This window comes from Gorilla gorilla, chromosome 1, assembly GCF_029281585.2.
Source record: "Gorilla gorilla gorilla isolate KB3781 chromosome 1, NHGRI_mGorGor1-v2.1_pri, whole genome shotgun sequence".
NCBI classification, from domain to species: domain Eukaryota; kingdom Metazoa; phylum Chordata; class Mammalia; order Primates; family Hominidae; genus Gorilla; species Gorilla gorilla.
Genome location: NC_073224.2, coordinates 203,482,684 through 203,502,893, shown reverse-complemented (window position 1 = coordinate 203,502,893; position 20,210 = coordinate 203,482,684). Strand labels below are relative to the sequence as shown.

The window sequence follows — 20,210 nt, the reverse complement described above, 5'->3', positions numbered from 1 at the left end:
AAATTCTAAAATGCCACTTTTTGGAGGGCATGCGTTCCGTCCTTAATCTCATTCCTGGCCCTCGGGCCAGAGTTATTTTGGGAGGTCCATGGCGCCTGCGGTAGCCTTCTACCCCCAACCCAATCCCCTCTCCACCCCACCTCACCCCTCCCTTAGTCAAGGATGGGACCGTGTAAGAACTACTACTGGGTTTCAGTCATGTCTCTGGCAGCCTCGTAGCCTGGAGACTAAAGTCGCTGAGTTTGGAATCGCACAGTCCTGGTCTGGAATCCTAACTCAGCCATTTACTCAACATGTGATCTTGTGGGCAAGTCACTTAACCTTTGTGGGCCCTGTAGGGATAGTAATAACAATATCTCTCTTTTAGGTTGTTGAGAGGATTAACTGAGGCAGTTGTATGCAGACCACCTGGTATATAGTGAGCATTTAGTAAATCTTTACGGTGATGTTATTTGTGAAATGAGTGGTGTAAGGGTGAATACAAATTAGAAGTAAGAAAAAGAAAATTTAATTTTCCCTGGCGCAAAAAGGGAAAAGACTCCTTCCCCTCACTTTTCTGAGAGCATTTACTTTAGAAAACTTGTAATTGTGAATACTTTCTCTACTGCTTTGCGATGAATGTAAATCTTCTTAAAAGTTAAATAAACCTCTTGCCAGTTTTACAACCCCGGAATGTTTTTCTCAAGGACCTGGGGGCCAACCCTTTGAAATGTAATAATTAAGGAAGATAGTGCTCTCTCTCTCTCAGTTTCTGTGGGAGGGTAGGAGCCTAACTTCAGTTGGTGCCTAGCTGTTAGTTGCAACCTACCCTTTGTTATAAAGATAGGGGAAATAGATTTTTCCTTTGGATAAAGGCAATTAGCAGACACAGGTAATTTCCCACTTACCAGGTAAATTTAGAGTGAGGTGCAGCCAAGTCCTCTTGCTTGAGGACCAGTTATTGTTTATCTTGAGAAAATGGATACAATAAGTTGTATTCACTTGGCTACATAAAAGAGTAAGATTTTTGTCTCTTTGCAGTCTCTTTAGTGGATCACCAGTGTATCACATTCCCGTTTAATGCTTATTCAATAATAACACTGTTTTCTTTCTTTTCCACCCTTGTGAAGAGGTTTTCTGCGTTGGCAGGGGATTTTGTCTTTAATTTTATTTCCCCAACAGGGGTTAGTTTTTTCCAAAGTCTCTTCACCGTGTCCCACCGCACTGTTACTCCCCCCATGTAACCCATGCCACTGTGCCCTAAGGATCAGTTTTCAAGTCTCCACCACTAGAATGCATCTCTCTGAGGGTGAACTGAGCTGAGTCATTTGCATAGGGCCTAGATGCTGAGAGCTAGCAGAAGGAAGCAAGGGAAGGAAGGAGGGAAGGAAGGAAGGGAAAGGAAGGAAGGGAAGGAAGGAAGGGAAAGGAAGGAAGGGAAGGAAGGGAGGAAGGAAGGGGGGAAGGAAAGGAGGGAGGAAGGAAGGGAGGGAGGAAGAAAGGACCAACTCTGAGAAGTTTCCCCCTGACTGCTGGGCCCTGAAAAATAAATAACAGAGACTCAGGTACACCCAAGAGTGTCTATAAACAACAAAAAAAACTGCAAACCAAAAACTAGTTTACAATACTGAAGTTATAGGAAACAAGCACAAAAGGCCATTGGGTGGGGCTGGATGGAGCATGATCTGGTCCTTAAAGTATGCAGATCGCCTGGGAGGCCCAGCCTATGGAGATTGGGAGGAGAGGGGAATGCTGGTGACTGGAGATGGTGAGAGCCTGGGCTGGGGTAGTTTTTAGTCATGGGCTTATGGACCCTCCCCTCTTCTCCAGCTAGCTCAGGCCTTTAAGAGGCAGGCCCAAGAAGGGAACCCCAGGAAGCCCTAGAAGCTCCCCAACGCCTCCATCCCATGGACCCGGATCCCCTGCAGGAGGGGGAAGTTGAGCAGTGGCCCAAAGACACAGTCGTCCTCCTGGCTTGGGGCTGGGGTTACCAGGGTCCCCAAGGGGCTGGCCTGGAACCAGAGGTTCTCATAGGACTTGGGGCTGGGGGTGAGGCCCGCCAAGAGGGGCTGAGTGGAGTCACAGCGGAGATAGTGCCCTGGCCCTGGGCTTGTGGGGCTGCCCAGCAGCTGCCCATAAAGGACCTGATCGCTGGTGCCAGACTGGGATTGGGGCTGGGTGGAAGCTGCTCTTGGGTCCCCCTGGAGCACATAGGTCTGGACCAGAGTGGGGAGGCCACAGGTCTCTGAGCTGTTATGGGACTCCCAGGGCACTGGCTTCTTCTCGTCCTCCTCCAGCACTGTGAGCTTGGTGATGGGTGGCGTGCCAAGGCCGGGCAGCTGGAAGGCATCCTGCACACAAGGATGTGGGGTGAGAGCACGGCTTATTTCAGATGTCTGCCCCAGTCACCGTCCCTGTCTGGGTCCGGGCAGTTGTGGGGACATTCAACTGTTGTTACTGGTGGAACACAAAGGGTTCCACTTGCAAAGCACTAGTATGTTCCTCACACATGCCTGACACATGCCATGCGCCGTTCAGACTCAGCATGGTCAGTTTTTCCATATCACAGGGAGGTGACTGAGGCTTTGAGATGGACAGAGGTGGGATTCAAAGTTGGGTCTGCTTCAGTCCAAAGGGACGAGATGTTGCCGGAAGTGACAGGAAGGCCTGAGTACTTGGCTTCAGAAGGTGTCCCTTCACTGAGCCTGGGCCGACATCCCCATCTCATTTCCCTCTCCCTCCTGGATTCTCACCTCCTCCATGACTGTGGGCACCCAGGAGCCCAGGCTGCTGTGAGCTGGGTCTGGGACACTTGGCCAGAGGGGATTCTTCCTGCTGGAGAAGGGGGCAGGTGGAGGCTGGGTCAGACACACCCTCCGATCTTTCCATTTTTTGTCCCACCCACCCTACCTGAAGAGGTGCAGCTGCCCTTAGTGCAGAGAGAAGAAGCTGGGGGCTGGGACTCTCAGACATGGGCCCCAAAGTTTGGGAAGGCTGGAAGGGACTTAGATGGGCCCACCTGGACCTGAGGTTCCCTGTGGGTGGGGGAAGCAGGATCTCAGGTCTCTCAAAGGGACTCACCTGGGGCTGCAGCAGAGCCAGGCAGTTCCACAGAGGCAGGTGAGCAACAGCAGGAGGCTGAACAGGCCCAGGATGATGTGTAGCTCCGACCCCTCTGCAGTGAGGGCAGGGCCGGAAGAAGTTAGAATGCATGTTGGGAAGGCTGGGTCTCCTCCCTCCGACCAGGGGATTCAAAGTCAGTCCCCATCTACTCTCAAAATCAGCATCCTTTGGGTGGGGTACCCCCCAAACAACCATCTCTGCCAAGCCCCCGTTTCCCCTTACCTGGGGTCAAGGTCATCAGGGTGAGGACTGTACTGTTGGTGGCCCCAGCCTGGCTGGCAGCCATGAGGTGGATGTGATACAGACTGGCGGGCTCCAGGCCATGGAGGACAAAGCCACGGGAGGAGGCATTCAGGATGGCAGCTGGGAGGGGTGTACGGTCAGCATAGGCCTGGATGGTAAAGCTGCCTACGTGGCAGCTGAGCACCCCCTCCCAGGCCTTCTGGGGCTGTGGGGGAACTGAGGATAGACTCACAGAAGGACTGGTTCTGAGCGTTGGTCCAGAAGATGGTGTAGTGGGTAAGGGGGCTCTTCCCCAGCTCAGGGGGCTCAGGCACCCACTCCAGCTGTGCCCAGGTCTTGCCAATGTGCTTTAAATGCAGCTCTGGGGCATGGGAGGGAGCTATGGGAAGAGAGAGGTGCGGGGGCTGAAGGGAGTGGGGCAGAGCAAGAGCCCGACTGGACTTCTTGTGGCTTCCCAGACACTGTGGGGTGGGTGAGAAAAGAGTCCAAGGGGACTCATGCCCAAGCCTCATTTTTCCCAGGGATCCATCTACTGCTAATAAGTGTCTGAGCCAGGATTTGAACCTGGCTCTGCTTGACTCTAAAGCCTCACTTTCTGATTTCTACCAGGCCTGATTTCATCTGATTTACTCTCTGATTTCTGCCACTCACTCTCCGAATTTATGCCAGGTCCTCTGTCCAATTTCTTTTGTTTTTGTTTTTGAGACAGGGCCTCTCTCTGTCACCCAGGCTGGAGTGCAGTGGCACCATCTTGGCTCACTACAGCCTTGACCTCCTGGGCTCAAGCCCTCCAATCCTCCCACCTCAGCCTCTCAAGTAGCTGGGGTTACAGGCATGTGTCGCTGCACCCAGCTAATTTTTTGTTTGTTTGTTTGTTTGTTTGTTTATTTATTTATTTTTCTGTAGCGACAAGGTTGCCTAGGCTGGTCTCAAACTCTTGAACTCAGGGGATCTGCCTGCCCTGGCCTCCCAGAGTGTTAGGATTACAGGTGTGAGCCACTGCATCCGGCCCCTCTGTCCAATTTCTGTTACATATAACACCTTATTTTTGTCTGGGAAATGGTTTGATTTTTGCCAGGTTTGCTCCTTGAATTGTGCCAACTCCCTACTCAATTTCTATCCCAGCACCTGATTTCTGTCCAGCTGTAGGGATCCAGTGTAAGCCAGGGGATTGGGAGAGATCCTCTCCAGGGCTGGAAGTATGGTAGGAAGGCAATGTTCCCTATATTTCTGATTGCTGGGGACCAGGCAGAGCCTTGGGAGAGAGAGGAGAGGATTCTGGAAAGGGGCCTGATAGTTGACAAACCCATTTCTTGGGAGTAGGCATAGACATGCTGGGAGGGTCCCATGGTGTCCTGGTACAAGGGAGTCACGGTGATCTCATAGAGCTGAAAGGGCCTGATGTTCTCTGTAGAGAGAAAATGGGGTAGGCACTTCTGTTAGGGCCTAACCTGTGCTAATGATCAGGAGCTAGCCTCAGACCTCTAGTGAGGGCTAACCTGGCCTCATGATTCAGGGTTAACCTCCACAATATCTTCTTTAGATCATTTGATGAGAATTAGTGAAGAAAAGTGGAAGAGAGAGCTAGAAGGGTGGCAGAGTCAGGGCTATAGAAAAAGGATCAGGTTAGACTGTAGGAAGAACTTCCTGATTATGAGGATATGAAATGAGAACAACGAAGGATCAAGAAAGGCTGGAGAATCCATGTCTCTTGGGCAGTTCAGGTTGTCCCATGCCTATTGTCAGATAAGCACTGCCTCCCTTTGTCCCTGGCCCTGCCCAACTTTCCAGGCCAGCCTCACCCTTCAGCAGAAACCCCGTGGCTCTCCCATTCTGTTCCATCCTCCAGGTCTTGTTGCTATTGCTCGCGCTGGGGGAGCCCAGGCCCCACTCAATCACATAGCCCTGAGGCCATGGACTGGGGGGCTCCCAGCCTACCCAGAGGCTGTGAGGGTCTCGGGCCATGGCATGGAGTCTGGTCAGGGCTGGTCCTGGAGACAGGGTGGGAAATGGTGGAATGAAGGTGAAAAGAATGCAGGCCCTTGAGCCAGAAGCCTGGGTTCAAATCCTGGCTTTGCTGCTTACAGGTTGGGTGACCTTTGGTAGGTCAACATCTTAGCCTCAGTTTCCTCATCTGTAAAGTGGAAATGATGATAAAAGTTCCTACCTCATAAGGTCTTAGTGCAGATTAAATGACTTGATGCACGAAACAAGCCTGGCATAGTGCCTGGCATGGAGTAGTTCTTGTTAGTGATAACAGCTAACACTCTATTGTTCTTGGTATGTGTCAGGCGTAGTCCTTGATATATTTTATTTTACTTTACTTTACCTTACTTTATTTTATTTTTTATGCAGAGACTTGCTCTGTCGCCCAAGCTGGAGTGCAGTGGCGCCATCTCGGCTCATTGCAACCTCCACCTCCCAGGCTCAAGCGATTCTCCTGCCGCAGCCTCCCGAGTAGCTGGGATTACAGGCAACCGCCACCATGCCCGGCTAATTTTTGTATTTGTAGTAGAGATGGGGTTTCTCTATGTTGGCCAGGCTGGTCTTGACCTCCTGACCTCAGGTGATCCGCCCGCCTCAGCCTCCCAAAGTGCTGGGATTACAGGCGTGAGCCACCATACTGGACTCCTTGATACATTTTAATTCACTGAGTCCTCTAATAGTCATACCCAGGAAGTACTACTCTTTTCCCCATTTTACTAATGAGAAAACTGAGAGACACAGAGAGGTTAAGAAACTTGTCTAAGATCACACAGCTAGTAAGTGGGAATATTAGCTATGATTATTGTTATTGTGATTATTAGTCCCACCTTGTGAGGACCCATGTTTAGGGAAAGCAATGGGTGGTGGCAGCTGATTTCCTGAGAATGAGCAATGAACTCATAGACCATGTTCCAGGTGGAAAAGCCTGGGGCTTTCTCTCTTGGCTTTCTTGGCAGAATGGGCTGTGAGTGTGTGTGTGTGTGAGAGAGAGAGCTTAAACTGGTTCTGGCTAATGATAATAACAACAGCAGACACATGCAGAGCGGTTACTTTGTGCCAGGCACTTGTCTTAACTCATGTACACCCCATGGCACCGCTCAGTAGGTGCTGTTATCATCCCCATCTGCTGGGTGTGTAAACAGAGGCCGGGGATGGGAGGTAACTTGCTCAGGTCACACTGTTAGCAAGTGATAGGACTAGTTTTTTTTTTTTTGTTTTTTTGAGACGGAGTCTCCCTCTGTTGCCCAGGCTAGAGTGCAATGGCGTGATCTCAGCTTGCTGCAACCTCTGCCTCCCAGGTTCAAACAATTCTCCTGCCTCAGCCTCCTGAGTAGCTGGGATTACAGGTGCCCGCCACTATGCCCGGCTAATTTTTGTATTTTTAGTAGAGACAGGGGTTTCACCATGTAGGCCAGGCTGGTCTTGAACTTCTGACCTCAGATGATCTGCCCATCTCGGCCTCCCAAAGTGCTGGGATTACAGGAGTGAGCCACTGCGCCCGGCCAATAGGACTAGATTTGAACCCAGGCAGTCTAGCCTTTGAATTGATGCGCTTGACCTCTGTGCTCTTCTGGCTGCCAGCCCCCTTTACCTCTGCTTTCTGAGAAGACCACCGGGGTGGGACGAGAGGTCCCGGCTGAGTTATAGGCCACAAGGGCCACCTCCTGGGCTTCTGAAGGCAGGTGGAAGGTGCAGCCGAGCTCTGTGGTGTTGCAGAGGGGCAGGATGGCCCCAGCCTGGCCTGAGGGTCTCCAAGAAACCACATAACCTTGGATCCGTCCGCTGTCTTCCTCCAGGGGCACTGGCTGTGGGGCACAGGAGGAAAAAGAGAAGGGGATGTGCAACTCATCTTGAGTCGAGGAGAGCCTTTAGGTGGGGTGGATGGATCATACAAACGGAGCCTCCCCAGGCTGGGGTCCAGGCTTCTCACCCCCCTCCCCTTTTCCCTCCGTTCCCTTGTGCTAGGTTCTAGGAAGGAGGGCAGGAAGAAACAAGTCGGTGGACACAGCAGGCTCTTAACTATTCACTGAACCGCACTGTGACCTGCGTTATAGTCTGTCTAAAAGCTAACTCAGCTCCCTAGGCACATGCAAAGTGCATGCAAATCACATATAAATGCATCCACGCCTCCCAGACCTGTTGGAGTCCTAAGCCCCGGTTTGTAGGGATCTGTTTGGATTGGAGGAGGTGTTGAGGTGGAGGGATGGCCTTCAGAGGGAGTCACCTTCCAGAACAGCTGCACTGTCCTGGGGTCCAGCTGCCTCTGCCGCCACCATGTGTCCAGTCTGACAGTGGGGGCTGTGGATGGAACAAGAAGAGGGGGTGCCAGCTGGGGAGGGGCCTGGGGCCTGGACTGGATACTGTTGGCTGCTCCCAGCCTCTCATCACCTCCTTACCCTGTTCTGTAGTTCTCAGCTCCAGGCTGGGGCTCCAGTCGCTCCAGTGGCCAGGCAGGGGCCAGCGGATGCAGCGTATCTGCAGGGTGTAGGCCGTGGCTGGGAGGAGCCCGCAGAGCTCATACTGAAGGGCCTCCAAGGGGAGGGGGCCCACCTGGTGAGGGGCGGACATGACTGAGCCTTGGATCGCTGGGCCATTCTAGGGCCAGCTCGAGCCCGACTTACCCTGCCCCCTGCCCCCACCACCTCAGGCTCTCCAGGTTGCCTTCTGCCTCACCAGTGCCCAGCTGGCTTCTCCACGCTGCGGCTTGTGGCGCAGCTCACACTTCTGATTTATGTGCAGGCCTGGCTGCCATGGCTCCCAGCACAGCTGTAGGCAGCCTGCCTGGGGAGGGGCCGCTTCAGGGCTGGGGTCCATGGTCCGCAGCATGGGGGGCTCCAGTTTCACTGCAAGGAGTGGGGCTGTCAGAAGTTCTCCCTATCCCACCCTAGAGGGCTCTGCCTTAGCTCCCTCTTGTCTCCCTGTCTGTGGATCACCATCTGTCCACGTTGCCAATGGCATGTTTCTGTGGTTCGATCTCTATGTGTCTTTGTTTCTCTCTAGGTCTCTGTTTCTGCTTTTGCCCCAGGGCCTTTGCACTGGTTGTTACTTCTGCTTGAAATGTTTTCCCTCCAGATATCCAGCGGCTTGCTCCCTCATTTCCTTCAAGGATCTGCTCAATTGTCACCCTCTTAGTGAGGCCTTTCTTGACCAACATATTGAAATAGCCAGTGCTCCCCTTCCCCCGCCCCCATGCCCTTCTCCTCCTTTAATTTCTCCTTTCTGCTTATTGCTATCTGAAATTCTATCTTATTTTTCCCCCCACTGGAATCTAACATTCTGAGGGCATTTTTGATGCTTTGTATTCCCAGTACCTAAAGCAGTGCCTAACATGTAGTGGGTGCTTCAGGAAACGCGCTGAAAGCATGACTGAATGTGTTTCTTTGCCTCTGTGTCTCTTCCTGTCTCTGGGTCTGTGTCCCCATTTCTCTGTCTCCAGCTGCACCTTTCTTTGTCTCTGTCGCTCTTCTGTGCCTCTGTCTCTAGGTCTTCCAGTGTCTTCTTGTCTGTCGCTAGTTCTGTGTTTCCCTCTCCATTCCTCTCAGTGTCTGCCCATTTTGGGGATCCCCTCCCTCCCCTGAATCACCCACCAACGTCCATGGGATCAAGGCACAGTTGTGGGGACGTGCTTGTCCCCAGTGCGTTCTCCGCCTGCACCCAGATGCCCATATTCTGGTACAACAGCAGGTGTCTGCGTGGGATGGAGCAGTGGCTCTGCCCGTCCTTGGGCACGCAGTCCAGGATGGAGTCCCCTTGGGTCTGACAGTTGCCCCGGCTCCTGCCAATAGTCCAGGCTTGGGTGCCAAGCAGAGGAAGAAAGCGAGGCTCCCTTCTCCCTCCCAGAGGCATGCTTAGCATCCTACCCATGCCCTACCCCAGAATCCAAAGGGAGGGGACCAAGGTGGGGGCCCCTCCTCACTTGAAGCTCTTCAGAGTGAAGCTGGTGGGTAGGTGGGTCTCAGGTCCTGGCTCCCACTGGCAGATGAGGCTGCTGGTTGTGAGGTTCATGAGGCAGGAGAGGTTGTGGGGTATGGCTGGAGGGTCTGCATGTGGGTGGGAAGAGTGTGAAGTCTTTGGGTGGGACCACTCAGAAAGCTTCCTCTGGGACCAGCTGGCCCTGTTGCCTTGCCCTGGCTTGGTTCCTCTGTTGTCACCTTGTCTGTCCCCCTGTCTCCAGGCAGAGTGGCTCTGGAAGGGCAGCCCTGGGGGAAGCTAAGTTGCAGGCACGCACAGGGGCAAGCATCACAGACTCCCAGCAGCCCAGTGGTGGCCCACTTCCAAGCCCCCCAACTCCAGACCCTTTGTCAGTGACAGTGTAGTGTTTGAGTTTTCATCCTGGTCCTGCCATTCATTAGCCCTGTGATCTTGAAGTTATTTAACTGCTCCGTGCCTCAGCATCCTCATCTGTAAAATGGGGATAATGGTAAAATCCCACCCCCTAGCGTTATCACAAGGGCTAAATGACTCACTCTACATGAAGTGCTCAGAACAGTGCCTAACTTACAGGAAATGCTATGTAAGTGTTAGCAGTGGCCATTACTGATGCTTTTTTTTTTTTTTTTTTTGAGACAGAGTCTCACTCTGTGGCCCAGGCTGGAGTGCAGTGGCGTGATCTCGGCTCACTCGGCTAATTTTTGTATTTTTAGTAGAGATGGGGTTTCCCCATGTTGGCCAGGCTGGTCTCAAACTCCTGACCTCAAATGATCCACCTACCTCAGGCTCCCAAAGTGCTGGGATTACAGGTGTGAGCCACTGCGCCTGGCCCATTACTGATTCTTAAACAAGAACCTCGGTCTTTGTTTTTTCCTTATGCCTCAGCTTGGCACAAACTCCATCCTGCTCAGTTTGAAAGGAAGTTTGAAACTGGGGTGGGGGACAAGCTGGGGACAAGCCCAGCTGGTAGAGGATGTTCTCCCTGGAGACACCCTCTGATGGCTGAGGACTTGGGCTATGTAGAGTAGTGGTCACGACACTGGCTTTAGAGCCACACTGCCTCCATCCTTATTAATGTGTGATAAGGGCAAGTCACTTACCCTCCCTGAACCTCAGTTTCCTCATCTGCAAAGTAAGGCTACATAGTAGTACCAACTGGTACTACTGTTACCTGATATCATGCCATAAAGTGCTTATTAGATAAAAGCTCAATAGGTAGTACTCTTTTTTTTCTTCTTCTTTTTTTTGAGACCAAGTTTCGCTTCTGTTGCCCAGGCTGGAGTGCAGTGGCGTGATCTCAGCTCATTGCAACCTCCGCTTCCTGGGTTTGAGCAATTCTTCTGCCTCAGCCCCCCGAGTAGCTGGGATTACAGGCACCCGCCACTATGCCTGGCTAATTTTTTGTATTTTTAGTAGAGGCGGGGTTTCGCCTTGTTGGCCAGGCTGATCATGAATTCCTGACCTCAGGTGATCCGCCTGCCTCGGCCTCCCTAAGTGCTGGGAATACAGGCGTGAGCCAACGTGCCCGGCCGGTAATATTCTTATTAGTATTGGCAGGAGGGTGTTGGAGGCAGAGTAGTTGGATGGCTGGAAGGACTTACAGCCTGCGCGCAGCTCAACCTGGTCCAGGATCTGCAGGCTGTTGCCCCAGTTCAGGCAGCAGGAGAGAAAGGCCTGAGTGTGGTTGAGGTGGGGCAGGGTGATGATAGATTCCTGGGTCCCATCAGACAGACGCTGCTGCCTGCCCCCGGGCTGAAGCTCTGCTCCCAGTCTCCACAGAATCTGTGGCTCCGGGTCCAGATGGCTGCAGTTCTGCTTGATGATGCAGGAGGCTGTGATGGGATCCCCCAGGTGGACGATGGGGGCTGAGACACTGATGTGCCCGCACTCCTCCAGACCTGGGGTGGAAGAGAATGGGCCAGGAACGACGCCTCTGCCTAGCAGAGCTGGGCTATAATCTAGGCCTTTGTACTCCTAGACTCAGAGGCCTCACCTTCCTGTCTCACCCTTCAAGATGTGGGGGCTGGAAATGGAAGGATGGGGACGGAGACTTCGAGAGGCTACGGGGGTGAGACAGAGATAGTGATGTGCTGGTAACTGTTTATCAGCCAGCTTGGCAGAGAAAAACAGACCCTGGTTTGTAGTGTGTGCCTTTCCGCGGTGTAAGTGCTCTCACCGTAGCTGATTTCAGCCTATTGATGTGACGTCATTGATCGGGGAGTTGGGAAGAGAGGTGCACGATTAGTTTTTGCAAGCCAGCACCAGCACACCACCAGATGGAGACTGTTAACTCCCCAGTGCCCTCCCCAAGGATGGTGCAAGCAGTGATTAGAGTGATAAGAACCCATAGCCACAGCAATCTTTTCACAATTCAAATCTGATTCTGCTACCCCATCTCCATCGCAGCACTTCAATGGCACATTATTGCTCTGAAAGGCAGTATGGTGTGATGGATGAGTGTGGATGTTGGAACTAGACTGCCTAGGTTTAAATTCTGGTTCTATTGCTTATTAATTACATGATCCTGGTATATTTCTGAGACTTCCTGTGCCTCAGTTTTCTCATCTGTAAAATGGGGGTAAAAATCGTCCCTACCTTACTTAGTGTTGCTGGAAGGATTACATGCGATAACATATGGAAGGCATTTAGAGCAGTGTCTGGCATGTGAGTATTTGCTGCCATCATTAGGATAAACACTCAAATCCTTCAATAGCTCCTGTGGCCTGGCCCCTGCCTGACCCTCTCAGTTCCAGCTTATACCGGTCTCTCAGCTCCAGCCATTCTGGCTCATTCTTGCTATTCTTTGAAAACTCCAAAATCTTTCTAATCTCTGGATCTTTGTACCTGCTGTTTTTTTTTTTGTTGTTGTTGTTTTGTTTTGGTTTTCTTTTTCTTTTCTTTTTTTTCTTCAAGTTCTTGCTCTGTCACTCAGGCTGGAGTGCAGTGGCACGATCACGGCTCAGTGCACCCTTGACCTCCTAGGCTCAAGTGATCTTCCCACCTCAGCCTCCTAAGTAGCTGGGACTACAGGTTCATGCCAGCACACCTTGCTAATTTTTTGATTTTTTTTTTTTGGTAGAGATGGGGTTTCACTATGTTGCCCAGGCTAATCTTGAGCTCCTGGGCTCAAGCAATCCTCCTGCCTCAGCCTCCCAAAGTGCTGGGACTACAGATGTGAGCCACTGTGCCCGGCGTGCTGTTCTTTTTGGAGGGACTCTTCTTTCTCTCTCCCACCCCTGTTTCACCTGGTTAACGCTTAGGCATCTTGAAGAAACCAGACCAGGCACTAAAGAACTGGAGGAGGCCAAGGTCCCTGTATTTCCTCAAAGCTCTTATTATCCTTCATAATTATAGAGTCTTATGATTATTTACTTATCTATCACTCCAGCTAGACTATAAATTCTGTGAGGCCAGCAGACCTTGGCTGTTTGCTTATTACTGTATTCCCAGTGCCTAGTACAGAGTAGGACCTTGGTGAATATTTATCGTTATTATTATTTTGAGAAGGAATTTCGCTCTGTCACCCAGGCTGGAGTGCTGTGGCACAATCTCGGCTCAGTGCAACCTCCGCCTCCCAGGTTCAAGCGATTCTCCTGCTTCAGCCTTCTGAGTAGCTGGGGCTACAGGCACGCACCACCATGCCCGGCTAATTTTTTTTTGTATTTTTAGTAGAGATGGGTTTTCACCATGCTGGCAGGCTGGTCTCGATCTCCTGACCTCGTGATCTACCCGCCTCAGCCTCCCAAAGTGCTAGGATGACAGGCGTGAGCCACCGCGCCTGGCCGATGAATTTTTTTTGATAAATAAATAAACAAACAAATCAACATACACTTTGCCCGCAATGCTTTCTGTCCTCTCTCAGGTGTTCTTAGGCCCGTTTTACTGATGGGGATGCGAAGGCCCTAAGAGGAGATGCAGTTTGCCCAGGGTCACAGAGCAAGTTTATGATTCTCAACAAAGGGCTTCTACTGCTTCACAGGCTCAGGATTTCTTTTTTTTTTTTTGAGACGGAGTCACTCTGCCGCCCAGGCTGGAGTGCAGTGGCGTGATCTCGGCTTACTGCAAGCTCCGCCTGCTGGGCTCCTGCCTCAGCCTCCCGAGTAGCTGGGACTACAGGCACCCGGCACCATGCCCGGCTAATTTTTTGTATTTTTAGTAGAGACAGGGTTTCACTGTGTTCGCCAGGATGGTCTCGATCTCCTGACCTTGTGATCCACCCGCCTAGTCCTCCCAAAGTGCTGGGATTACAGGCGTGAGCCACCGCGCCCGGCCCAGACTCAGGATTTCAGGCTGGAAGAAACTTTACAAGGTTGTTTGCTTCAAAACATCTTGCTTCAAAGCATCTACCTGATGCTCTGCCCTCTACAGCAGGGCTTGAGTGGCCTATTTTTGCATGGCCTAACAACTAAGAATGTTCCTTACATTTTTAAAGAGTTAAAAACAAGCAAAGCAAAAACCAAATAAAAACATGCCACAGGGCTAGGCGCGGTGGTTCATGCCTGTAATCCCAGCACTTTGGGAGGCCGAGGTGGGTGGATCACCTGAGGTCAGAAGTTTGAGACCAGCCTGGCCAACATGGTGAAACCCCATCTCTAGTAAAAATACAAAAATTTGCGGGGCCTGGTGGCAGGTGCCTGTAATCCCAGCTATTCGGGAGGCTGAGGCAGGAGAATCGCTTGAACCCGGCAGGCGGAGGTTGCGGTGAGCTGAGATCCCGCTACTGTACTTCAGCCTGGGCAAGAGAGTGAGACTCCATCTCAAAAAACAAAAAAACAAAAACCAAAAAACATGCAATAGGCAGGGCGTGGCGGGTCATGCTTGTAATCCCCATACTTTGGGAGGTCAGGGCAGGTGGATTGCTGGAACCCAGGAGTTTGAGACCAGCCTGGGCAACATGGCAAAACTACACCTCTACAAAAAATACACACACACACACACAAAAATTAGCTGGGTGTGGTGGCATGCCCTGCACTACCTTGGAGGCTGAGGCAGGAGGATCACATGAGCCCAGGAGGTTGAGGCTGCAGTGAGCTGCGATTGTGTCACTGCACTCCAGCCTGGGCAACAGAGGGAGACCCTGTCTCACAAACAAACAAACAAACAAACAAACAAGGAACAGAGACAGCATGTGGCCTGCAAAGCCTAAACATTACTGTCAGACAAAGTTTGCCAACCCCTGCTGCACAGCATCTTTGTCACTCCTGGCTTCAGCTTGCATACCCCTGGGGATGGGAAGTTCTCTACCTCTCAAGACAGAGTTTCCATGGTTGGAAACCAAGCTCTGCCTGGGCTTCTTTATTTCAGGATGAAACCTGTCCCCTTGTAGCTTCCATCCTGATCCCTTTGCTGCCCACCAAGGCTGCATAGGACCCATGGGTTGCTTCTGACAGCTTGGTAGAGATGTGCGGACAAGATCTGCACCTCACTGGCCTTTTCCAGGATGACCAGCCCGGGTCGTCTCACCATTCCTCTTGGGTGGTGGTTTGCCTGTGGAAGTCTGTGGGTGGGAGACCAGCTACCCCACATCTGTGGCTCAGTCTTGAGTCTTTTGGGATTCTCTGGGAATCCCAGGAGCCATGTGGCAGTGCAAGGAAATTCCCAATATCTCTCCTTGTTGCTTCCCCTCCCCACTGCACCCTCATCCTTGGCCATACTCACTTCCGGGGAGCAGCAGGATGATCACGGCAGCCCAAGTCAGGCTGCAGGTTCCCAGCCTTGCCATAGCACCAACTTGATGTTCACCTGGAGGCAGAAGGGTTGTTTAAGACCATGGGCTTTGGAGTCAGAGCTGATCTTAATCCTTGTCTGTCACTATGCAGCTTTGACTAGGTTGCTTGACTTCTCTGAGCCTTCGTTTCTTTGCAAAATGGAAGTAACAGCAGCCTATACTGCATGGGACTTTGAGAGGAAGACACAAAATGATGCAAGTCAAGGGCTTTTCACAGTGCCTGGAACATAGGAAATGACAGTGACAGCCACTGTTATTATACTTGCCTTCCAGGAAAGAGCAGGGAAAGGAGCAGTGAGGAAGAGCATTCTTCCGCCTTCCCAGCTATCTAAGCTAGGCTACCCCTAGAGAGCAGAACCTGAGATGAGGAATTGCATGCTGGTAGTTTATTTTGAGAAGATCCTAGCAGCAGATAAGGGACTGGGGAGAATGAAACAGGGAAGGAGAGAAAGCCAACACAAAGTTACATCATCATGTTGGTCACCTCTATGGACAACTGGGGCTCTATCCTGCTGGAACCTTCCAAAGAGCCATGTAGAACACTTCTCAGAGCTGTCCACTGAAGGGTCAATTTATCCCTTGGATGGGAGGGAAGATGGGAAGATTTACCCACTGACTCCTGCCCCCCATTGGTCAAGGGATGCCTCTTGGGGTGTTCATTCCCTGGCACATCCAGGTTGGGCATGCATGAGTACTAGGCAGGTTCTCCTGGGGAAGCCATGCCAGTGTTGTCAGGGACGCTCCCTGGAAGAAAGGGAGAACTCTATGGAGCAGCTGAGGCAAGGGGCTGTCAGGTTATGCCTGCAGGAAGCTGGCTGCCTCAGCCATGTGGGCTGAGAGAATATCAAGTGGGGCACCCGAAGGGTCCAGTATGCCCCCAATTTTGGGCACAGACCTCTGGTGGCCTTCTGGGGTCAGGCATCATGAGGTCACGGCCATAGCACCTGGATGGAGGGTGCCTTGGCTCCAGTCTTAGGAAGTATGCAGAGGTTTCTACCACTTGGGTGGGTGTCCAGCCTCATCTTCAGCCTGCTCCCATTGGGGTCTTGGAGCCAACACCTGATCCTCCAGCACGAGTTGGTGCTCTTGGTGGCAGATCAGTGGGAATCACTGGTCAGCTTGCATGTACATATCTGGACACATACACGCAGGTGGTGTCCCAGCAGATCCCTCGTGCTCAGCAGGGAGAAAGGTAGGAGAATCCTTTTCTCTTCCTCCCAGACAGAGGTGTGGATAAGAACTGCCCAGATACCCAAGGTTGTTGCTGCTCACAGGGGCCTTACCCAAACCCCTAGTCTATCCATGTATATTTTGCAGTATCGGAATACCCAGTGACTGCTAGCCCGTAAGTCTCCTTTGTGCAAATCAGAAAGAAAGCAGCCCTTCCTCTGGATGGATGCAGCACCACACTAGGACCTGGCAACTAGGGAACAGCCTGGATTTCAGCTCCAGTTGCTCCTCAGTTTTGTGCAGTGAGAAACCTGTACAACTATCCCGAGCATCTGTCTACCCATCGGTGGTTGGTAACCTTCTTACTATAGCATACCAGTTTGATTATCCCCCCGCAACACTGGTTGGGGAAGATTTAGCCTCCAAGGCCCAGATTTTGGGACACTGGTTTTCATCTCCATGTGCTTTTGATCCTATCCCAGCCCTGTTGCCCTAGCCAGGGTCAGCTTCAGGCCCAGCCTATGCCCCGTGCAGTACCACCCTATCCGCCTCCACTGGCTCCTGTCCAGAGTAGACAACCTAACCCCAAGAGGCCCCGGCATCCTTCCCCTGAGTGCTGGGTGTTGGCCTGCTTGGCCTCAGTCTTTGGTCCTCCACTGCAGCCCTGGACATCCCCCAGCCTGGTTAAGTGGGCCTAGGACCTGTTGGAGCATGGTCTCACTCTCTGGGGGGCCGATATGCAGAGAGGTTTGGAGCCCAGCTCAGATTCAGGTCACCTGACTTGATCTCCAGCTCCGCCACTTACCAGCTTTGTGATCTTGGACAAGTTACTTCACCTTTCCGAGCCGAGCCTCAGTTTCCCCATCTGTGGAAAAGAAATAACATTAGCACTCACTCCTCAGGGTTGTTGTGAGGATGAAATGAGATTATTTTGGTAAAGGTATTTAGCCCTGTGCCTTGCATGGAGTTGGCACTCAGCAACCATAGGTTATTTTCACGAGCCATAAAGCAGGTCAGCAGCTCACGGAATCCAGCACAGTTCAGTTTTCCCCTCACCCCTGCCTCCCTCACAGCGTGTGTGGTCACACCTCCCAGGACTGCCACCTTGCTTTTGTCTGTGCCACACTGCGCAGTTCCAAAGCCCCCTTTCTGGATCCTCTCCTCCTAACTCCTGGGCCCCCTGGCCCTCCTGTCACTGCGGCCATCTCTGCTGGGCTCTGCAGGTGCTCACTCCTGTGGCCCAGCACAGCTCGATGCCTCCTGGGCTGGCTGCCTTCACATTCCCTCTTTCTGTTTCTCCCTCATCACACTCAACCCTCTCCCCTCACACTCTCTTCCCCAGTTCACACCCCTCGCTCCCTTGCTGTTTCTACTCTCACCTCGAGATTCTTTCTGTGGGAAGGGTGGGGAGGGAGGAGGGGGCTGGGAATAAACAGAGGGGAGAAGCATTTCCAGATATGCTGCAGATAAAGAAAAAGAGAGCAACAGGAAGAGTGACAGAGTGAGGCGGTGACTGAAATCCACACAGACTGAAACGACAGAGAGACCCGCCAAGAGGACGATTGAGGCCAGAGAGATGTCGAGAGACAGAGAAAAAGGGCCCAATGTACGCCGACCCAGAGAGCGGGGGGCACTCGGAGGCCTGGAGCCCGGGAAGCGTTACCGAGAGTTTAAGATTCAAGAGATAGCAGGAAATATGCGAGACAGAGAAACTCAGAGAGATAGCAAGCCAGAGAGAAGCTGAGGAGGAACGATGGAAACAGAGAGTGAAATAGAGACCCAGACGGGGAGGGGTTGCGCGGCTGGAACTCACAGACACACACGTCCTGAGAGACAGAGGCATGGGGAGGGGAGAATGATTATGCCTGTCCCCAGCCCAGCTCAGTGTCCCCAAGGAGATACTTGGCTGTGAGTGACTTCCCTGGTGCAATACCCCCAAAAGTAGGGGCATCCTATGAAAAGAGACTCAGTGTCCAGGGCTGGGGTTCCAAAGGACGAATCCCTGGCCCCAGGCCTAGGACCCCGGACATGAACCCTTGGCAGAGCTGTGGGGAGCGGCCCCAGGATTCCAGCTCTCCATCAAGCCCAAGGCTCAGCCCCTCTCTAGGGATCCCCTACTCACGTTGGCACCTCTGGCCCAGCCCCTGCTTGGCCTCCTTGGTCTCTCTTCTCGTCAAGAGAAGTTCCTGAAACCAGCTGCAGTCCAGCTTCTCTCCCCAAGCTCTGTCGTTAATGGCTCAGCCTCTGACAGGCCCGGGGGCTGGGGATTGCAACACCTTCCGAGCCTCCCTCCTGCCCTCCCTTGCTCCTTCGAGGGCACAGACAGCCCCTTCCTCCCAGGAAGGAGCCTGTGAGGGAAGCTGGTGAGGCCCGGGCAGCCTTCCTGCCTTGGGGGTCTTAAAGGGCTGGGGAATGTGGCAACGATGTCCCCCTCCCCTGCCTCCGGATTTCCTGAGCTCAAAGCTTTGAGGCTGGGCAGGGCCCAGACTCCCACCTGGCTGGGTGCCATCCCTATGCCCCCCGCCCTGGGGGAGCATCACTTGGAGGCAGACCCTGGCTGGAAGGCTCACCCGGCCCCAAGCCTCTTTTCAACTCTAGCCTTGGGGACCACATCTTCACAGTACTCAGAAGGGTGTGTTCCAGGTTCCAGGGAATTGTGTAACCCAATACTCACTGCTCCCCTCTTCATTACGTATTCTGTGCATTGCCCATAGACCAGGCAGGTGGAGAAACAGGAATTCTGGGGGCAAGACAGGAGGATGTCCTGGTGAGGCACGGGGTCTTTATATGTTCACTAAAAATTAGGAATGTTTACCCACAATGGTTCTGCAACACTGAGTATTTTGTAATTGCGTGAAATAGACTACATTTTATGTCTTTTATTGTCTGTATTCATGATTCTTCTAAAACTACAAATAATTTTCTTTGCATTTTCTGAAAAAGGTTCAAACTGCTCCTAGTTTATTGGATTCATAACCCAAAAAAGGTTAGGTACCAACAGACCAGCAGACTGTCCTTAACATATAATCCTTTTGAGGCGTCTGGGTCTGGAGTGATGCTGCAGACCAGGGCTGTAGTTCTAGTTCCAAGTCAAATGACCTGACTGCCCGCTGCAACCCTCCCAAGATATCCCACAGGCTCTGCTCGCTCAGTGAGTCCCATGGACTCTCTTCTTTCCAAATATAACCAGAATCCTGGGTATTCACTGTAAAGTTCAACTTGGCTCTACGTTTGAATATTTTTATGATAATATATTGGAAAATATAAATATAACTGAAACCAATACTAGCCAGCTCCAAGCTACCCTCATCTCTTGCCTAGATAATCGCAATAGCCCCCTGCCTGCTCTCCTGCTTCTATTTCATCCTTGTTCCCTCACCTGTCTGTAATTCCTTCAGCAGCCAGTGCGATATCAATCAAACAGAAGTCTGATCAGGCCATCCTCGTCCCAACCTTTCCAATGGCTCCTGTCTCATTCAGAGTCAGTCAAAGCCCTTTGGATGGTCTACAAGGCCCTACAAAACCTGGTATCCCTGTTACCTCCTGGATCCCTCTCCTGTTATTCTCCCCCTTGCTGCCTTGCTCCAGCTACTCTGTGTTCTTTGCTTCTTGAACTTGTTATGCTGTCTCTTGCCTCAGGGCCTTTGCACTTGCTGTTTCATTTGCCTGGACTCTTTCCCCCATAAATAGCTACATGGGCTGGTCCCCCCCCTTCTTCAGGTCTTTGCTCAAATGTCACTTTCTCATTGAGGCCTTCTCTGAGTACCCTTTTCAAAATTTGCAAGCCCCTTCCCTCCCACTCCCTATCTCTCTCCCCCAAATCCCTTTTCACCATCTGATATGGGCTGTGTCAATCCCCACTAGACTGAAAGTTCCATAAAAGCAACAGTTTTTATCTGTTTTGTTCAAAACTTTATCTCCAGTGTCTATAACACTGCTTGCCACACAGTAAGGCCTCCATGCGTGTTTGTTGAGTGAATGATCAACTGGGTGAATCTTCCCCCGCTTCACCAAATCTGTCTCTAATCCCCACGTACCTTGTCATGGTGAA

The 20,210-nt window shown here is 51.9% G+C and overlaps 1 protein-coding gene across 1 annotated transcript; it reads right to left on the bottom strand.

Moving 5' to 3' along the window:
• Positions 1–950: 950 nt before the first annotated feature.
• On the bottom strand, positions 951–18,384 carry CSF3R (colony stimulating factor 3 receptor). Its single transcript, XM_019015457.4, has 17 exons — positions 18,282–18,384; positions 16,965–17,024; positions 14,920–15,003; positions 10,863–11,159; positions 9,248–9,371; positions 8,919–9,106; positions 8,005–8,174; positions 7,728–7,881; positions 7,556–7,629; positions 6,923–7,136; positions 5,148–5,336; positions 4,652–4,753; positions 3,578–3,724; positions 3,325–3,465; positions 3,061–3,154; positions 2,733–2,814; positions 951–2,330 (listed from the first exon to the last, which is right to left on the bottom strand). The coding sequence occupies exons 3-17, from the start codon at positions 14,981–14,983 to the stop codon at positions 1,860–1,862; spliced, it is 2,511 nt and encodes an 836-aa protein (XP_018871002.1). The 5' UTR covers positions 14,984–15,003; positions 16,965–17,024; positions 18,282–18,384; the 3' UTR covers positions 951–1,859.
• Between the last annotated feature and the right edge of the window lie 1,826 nt (positions 18,385–20,210).